Below are 6,964 nucleotides of genomic sequence, written 5' to 3'. Positions count from 1 at the left end.
AAATAAGTCTAAACATTATTTTTGGTTTTACACTTAACTATATTTTTGTTGTAAATTAAAAAAAAATTGATAGCTTAATTAAAATTTATGATAAGTGATGTACTAACTGTACTGAACAGCCTTACACAAGGCTACGCAAATCTCGGAGACTAAAGTATCGATACGTCCTAAGTATCAGGTAGCGCGTGATAGTACACACTATACTGAATCGTCGACGCTAGTCGTCTATTCTCAGACATAGCAACTAAACAACTAACACGAATTTATAACATATCAACTATACAATTGCGCAATTTTAGATCTGTAGATGTATTCCGCAATATTGAAAATCGCGGCTACTTTTTCGCGACAATCTTAACAATCAGGTATCAAGCAACGTTGACTTTGGCGGGTTGGATATTGTATCACGCTTAGATACTTAAATTGCCGGGTATCCAAGATTTACGTAACCTTGTGTTAGACTTTAGTTATTACGTAACTTTTTAATTTGCTTACATTAATATTTGTACAGACGAAAATTTATTACATATATTCAATTATAACATATGCTATATTAAGATACAACTATGTTTAATAAAGTATAGCACCATTAAAAAAAACTCGAGATAAGTAAAACAAATTAATTTAAAACATTTAAAAACACTTATGTCAAACTCAAAAACATATATGTATATATCTAATATATAAAATTGTCGTGTCACAGTTTTCGTTCCCGTACTCCTCCGAAACGGCTTGACTGATTCTCATGAAATTTTTTGTGCTTATCCGGTATCTATGAGAATCGGCCAACATCTATTTTTCATAACCCCCCCCCCCCCATTTAGTTTTCTTTAACTGCGCGCGAACGGAGTTGCGGGCGACAGCTAGTATATATATATATATATATATATATATATATATATATATATATATATATATAAATAGTTTGAAAATATAGTCATCGATCAGGTTTAAAAATGAAATAAATTATATACATTTAAAGCCGGGATTTTAACGTAATGTTGTAGTAAATAACTTAAATAAGTGTAAATTAATTTGTTTCACATCTCTTTATTATTATTATTATTATATTTACAAACAATAGCAAAGTACGCGACTGATATAATTCGGCATTTGACTCTATTCCTCTATATACAAATTGAATCATATTATTAATATATCTATGGAAACGATACCATTTCATTTAATTAAAAAAAAAAAACTATAGAATCTAGAAAACATAAATGTCGTTACAATTTAAAAATAGAATTCCTAATAAAAAAAAATTATATACTAACATTATCACTGATTGTAGAAATGGGTAGTTGTTTCTTATGATGCAGAGGACAAGGAGTGCGGCGCGAGCTGCGTTTCGTTCTAGAACGTTCTGGAGGCTTCAGTCTGCGCGGGCCGAGGTTCTGGAACTTGGTGAGGTCTCCGGAGCTGGCAGACTTATCGAACACCTTTCTGTTGGCAGCCGGCTTGGCTTGCTTCTGCCGCTGTCAGTCTATCACGTGCTTTATTTTAACATAGAGGATGCAAGAGAAGAGAAAGCCGAATATAGGTATGACTGACATCCCCACACCTACAGCTGCGAGAACTATCAGATGCTCCCGTATGTGACTCGTAAACGGTGTCACACAACCCTGAAAATAATTTTATGACATTTAAATTGACATGACAGTATGTCTGTCTGTCTGTTTAATATACTTTTAAGTGGTGTTTGCAGAAATTATAGGGTTTTAATTGAACATTTTTAAATAATTTTTAATAGAAATTATTAAACTTCAACTACTTGACCTTACATCCATTCAAATTACAAAAATGTATTATATTTAGATGTTGAACTGCTTATAGCCATGTTTTGTCTGTCGTGCCCATTAAACGGTTAAACTTTTTAATAAATATTAGGCTTTGGTTGAAGCTTTTGTATCTATGTGATGAGTATGGTGATCAAATAAATTTAACAAAGATAAAATTGTTCGTCTGTTCAAATGTTTGATGGTAAGATTAGTTGTTGGTATTGAAGATATTGAAGACATCGCAGAACACAATCTGAGCGGCCAAGATATTTGCAAAGAGGTATGGTATGTAAAGTGGTCAAAAATGCCCAACATCTTAGTCAGGATAGATCAACTCAAATGGCGTTGGACTGGTCACATGATGCGAGACACAAGAGAAAAATGGAGCAGGGTGGAACATAATGGTATCCAAGAGATGGGAAAAGGAGTAAAGGTCGACAGCTTTTGAGATGGGAAGACGACATAAAGATGGCAGCCGGTCCATATTGGAGGAGAGTCACCCAAGACAGAAAACAATGGAAACGTTTAAAGGAGGCCTATCCCAAGAGGCACACTGAGATTAGGGACATTTTATATTTTTTTTATCACGTGTACATTTCAATTAATTTCAGGATAAAGGGCTATATTATTATATAAAGTGGTCTCACGTTATGGTATATGTTGGAGGGGTGGTCTCGCATGCCGCAGCGCGAGGTGACCGTCTTGCAGCAGGAGTCTGGCACCAGCAGGCGCGGGTCGTGCTGGTGCCATGCGCTGCGTCGCCAGTCGGAGTACCTCGACGCCCCGCAACATTTAAACTGTTAAAATCAATAACCAAATATTAGTGATGCAACGGAAGTGTCTTACCGGAACCAGAAACGGAAACAGATGTCAAAAATAAATTTTAGCAGAAACGGAAACGGAAACGGATGCGGAAACAGAAGTGTAAAAAATAATAATAAAAAACATATTTACAAAAATATTTGTTTCCGTAAAAACAGTTTGTATTCGTTTTTAATTTATTAAGGCATTGGATATCGGTGTCCTTTAGCCTTCAATGTATGTATTTTTACTGCGCTGCAATAAGTTAAAATACGCGTTTTTTTTTAAATTTATTTTCAGGAAACAAAATTACACTATTTACAAATTAAAGTTCGCCAAACCACTCGTGTTGACAAACGACAAATATATTTCTAACTATATAATGATGATATATTACATGGTTATCACTTATTCAAAAGTACATTTAATAACTCGTAAGTATGAAATAGTCACATTTTGCCAGTTGTCAAATTTTATATGAACAACAACTAGACAGTTTACTCCAGCAAGAGAAACTGATTGTTTCAAACAGCAGCAGAAAATATCACGCGCTTAAATTCACAAAATAGTACGTAAACAAACAAATGCGACAAGTGCCGAAAGGCCGCGCACGGACTGCGCGTCTCGCGCCGCGCATTTGGATCTCTCAGCCGTCGTAAAGTTCCGTTTTATCTCCGTTATAAAAGTTGCGGAAACAGAAGCAGAAACGGATGTTGAAAAGCACGCGGAACTTCCGCACTTGCGGAAACGGAAACAGACATCCGTTGCATCACTACCAAATATTACATAAGCCTAACCTAACACTGGATACAAAAGCCACTTAAGTGTTTTAGTTACTTTTTAAAAATGTTATTATTAGATTATATAATATCGAAAATTTATTTTTATATTTTACTTAGTTACTAAAAAAAACATTTCTTTATTAACGTTAACAGGTGACTATAAATTTGACTAGTGTTATTTTTTTCATGTTATGTCCATTTTTTTCACTAAACGTTGCCTGTAGCGACAGTGGAAATGGACCTTGCGACTTCTACATTAATAGCAGTGGCGCGCGACTTTTTTATTCCACCAGCTAACTTAGCTAGATATAGTGGGAAGAATCTACTCAATATGACAATTTTACCATTAAAATATTAGCTTGATTATTATTGTGTGAGAAATTTGGAGCCACAGAGTAAAAAGTTACCTCTGACTGCATGAGGTCGACTGCATCTGTAACAACTACGTCTAGTGCGTAGTTAGCTATGAACGTATTGTTCAGTTCAGCTTTCAGTTCGAATTCGACAGCCACCTCGTAGTAATAGGCCAGACCGCCTGCACCTAGCTCCAATATGAAGGTAAACAGCAGGAAGTACGTGTACTGGAACATTAAAGTACAACATTTTTTATTAATGGCTATTAAGGGTTATTATTTTACTTAAACTTATAAAACATATTAAACTTACAAAACATTCACATAAACCTTATATATTCCGATACACACTTTTATCCCCTACTGTTATTTTGCACCCTTGAGGATAAAACTTTTATAAACTTTGAATTTCTTATTTATTTATATTAAACTAGCTTTTAACCGCGACTCCGTCCGCGCGGAATAAAAATTAGAAAACGGGGTAAAAATTATCCTATGTCCTTTTCCTGATTCTAAGTTTTTTCTGCCCACCAATTTTCAGTTAAATCGATTCAGCCGTTCTTGAGTTATAAATAGTGTAACTAACACGACTTTCTTTTATATATATAGATAGATTAACAGCAGAAAAAATTGCGATACTTCCATACAAATTTTCATCCCCCCCTTTCAACCCATTAAAATCCTTTTATGGCTTTAAAAAGTAGCTTAAGTCCTTACTTAGACTACTTCTAGTATAGACTAGACTATGTGTATGCCAAATTTAATTTAAATCTCTTCAGTAGTTTTAGCGTGAAAGCGAGACAGGCAGACAGAGTTACTTTCTTATTTATAATACTAGCTGTCGGCCGCGACTCCGTCCGCGCGCAGTTAAAAAAAAAATGAAAAATAGATGTTGGCCGATTCTCAGACCTACTGAATATGCTCACAAAATTTCATGAGAATCGGTCAAGCCGTTTCGGAGGAGTACGGGAACGAAAACTGTGACACGAGAATTTTATAGATTAGTAAGGAAGTAAGGATAATTAATCGACAATAGCCTAATGGTTAAAGGTACAGATCACCGATCTAGGGGTAGTGAGTTTTAATCCCGTCATCCGATTCTTGTGAACCATATTCTAGCATAAACTTTCAATTTAGTTATATCTTTGAAAACCAGAATTATACATTTTCGTACAGATGTCCCAGCTGTGGAAATCCACGTTTAGTTTACTTCTCAATTTTATCCAGTAACGTGAAGTTTCGATCAGACATAAGTACCGGGGTAAAGTTCTTCGCAGTTACATATAGCCATTGTCTATGTTATATGTGGCATCGTATATAATTTAACATTTAAATACCAATAAATATAATACAAATAACCGCGCAACTGGCATACTTCAATGATAATGACTCACATGATACAAGTTTACAATTGAGCGATAACCGCGCAAGGTGTTTACGTGAGACCTTGAATTGTTTATTTTAGTCCCGGCGAGTAACGTATCCAAGTCAAGATAACAGCTTTACTTAAATCTGGTATATTACAACTGTATTCGATTGGAGTTTAATTAGTAAATTCATCTAGATTCTAGACTATCGGCCGCAATGGAACATACGTTAAGAATCTAGACAATGGGTAGCAATGGGACGCACGTTAATATACACAGTACAAGAAAAATAATTTTAAAACAAACTTCCTAATCATCAAAGTGTTACCACATTAGTCATCTTCTAATATTATCTACATCTTACTAATATTATAAATGAGAAAGTTTATATGGATGGATGTTTGTTGCAAGGTATCTCTGGAAATGCTCAACGGTTCTTGATGAAATTTGGCACAGATGTAGAACATAGTCTAAAAGACCACATAGGCTACTTATTAAGCTTTTTTTTTTATATTTTGAGTCGCGGGCAACAGCTAGTTTTTAAATAAAAATAAAAACTTACACAGAGTAAACTAGTTCTGTTTTCAGTTTTGAGACCGCAGCAGCCCAGAGCGCAGAGGGGCACGCCCATGCCCCCGGCGATCACTAACAGGTAGGCGATAGCGGGGTAGGTAGGAGTTGGCAGTAGTGGCACGAATCTATGCCGCGACGTCACTGTCCATGCACCCACTATTAGAACTCCAATACCTGCAAACTGGACCAAATTAAATATATTAAACCACAATCTTACTAACATTATAAATGCGAATGTTCAGATGAATGGATAGATGTTTGTTAGAAAGTATCTCCAAAACCGCTTAACGGATCTCGATTAAATTTTTCATCATAGTCTGGAAGAACACATAGGCTACTAATTAAAGTTTTATTTATAATCCCGCGCGGACGGAGTCTCGGGCGACAGCTAGTATAAGAATACATTCAAATATTATTTTTATTAACTCAAACGATATCATGATGAAGAAGTCAAGAACTTTTGTACATGCATTTTTTAAGTAGAAGGTGGCAAATAGGCAAGTGGCCACCTGATTTCCGCTGAAATTATCGCTGTTCATAAACATCAATAGGTACTCAGAGTTTTACCCTTATAGTTTACCCTATATTGCAAATATCTTGGCGGCCTCATCGGCGCGCTGCGCAGAGCCCTCCGAATCTCGTTACGTCTAAAATTGTATTCTGCGCAGTGACTCGCACGAAGTTCAGAGCCGTCAAGATATCTGAAAACTACTATACAAGATACAAGTGATTCAAAATATCTCACCATAAATATAACGTTGAAAATATGTAGAACACACTTCAAGAAATTGACACTCAAACAGTCTGCATCGCGGGATTTTCGTGGCTTCACTTTTTTCTTTTTCGATAACAATGCACTGGAATCTTTTTTCTTTTTCTCTTCGGCCATTATCAAAAAAATATTCGCTGAATCGAACTCTGCGTAGATTTTAATGTTAGCATTGGCTGAATCCTTTCATTTCTCTTCTCTTTATCTGAAAAAAATAAGAATTATATGACTACACAAATTAAATAACTTGATAAAAATAATATTTTAAAATACTTACATAATTTTACATAAGAGGATTTGTTAAAAAAGTTGTTACAATAATATTAAAACAATAAAAAAATTGTACAAACAATCTGCATATTTTATTGGCTATTTAGAACTTATAAAAAAATGGAATAATACAGTTACAACATTTATCCTAACATCCTACATAGGTAAAGTCAAGAAAAATAATTCATGTAAATTAATTAGTAAAATTTTAAAACAAAATATGTATATTGTAGAAAAAAATATAATCACAAGATGAAAGATTGTAAAA

General features: G+C 34.6%; 1 protein-coding gene across 1 annotated transcript in view; it reads right to left on the bottom strand.

Moving 5' to 3' along the window:
* Positions 1-1,245: 1,245 nt before the first annotated feature.
* The window catches only part of LOC106710636 (CD151 antigen), a 55,635-nt gene continuing 49,916 nt past the window's right edge, over positions 1,246-6,964 (bottom strand). Inside the window, exons 3-7 of the mRNA XM_045678177.1 lie at positions 6,403-6,631; positions 5,647-5,838; positions 3,772-3,945; positions 2,429-2,578; positions 1,246-1,625 (exon numbers count right to left, since the gene is read on the bottom strand). Coding sequence (XP_045534133.1) covers positions 1,482-1,625; positions 2,429-2,578; positions 3,772-3,945; positions 5,647-5,838; positions 6,403-6,546 — 804 coding nt within the window. The 5' untranslated portion in view covers positions 6,547-6,631 and the 3' untranslated portion in view covers positions 1,246-1,481. The remainder of the gene's footprint in view (positions 1,626-2,428; positions 2,579-3,771; positions 3,946-5,646; positions 5,839-6,402; positions 6,632-6,964) is intronic.

Source organism: Papilio machaon, chromosome 5 (genome assembly GCF_912999745.1).
Source record: "Papilio machaon chromosome 5, ilPapMach1.1, whole genome shotgun sequence".
NCBI classification, from domain to species: Eukaryota; Metazoa; Arthropoda; class Insecta; order Lepidoptera; family Papilionidae; genus Papilio; species Papilio machaon.
Note: the sequence above shows the minus strand (reverse complement) of the source record. Positions and strands in the feature narration are given on the sequence as shown.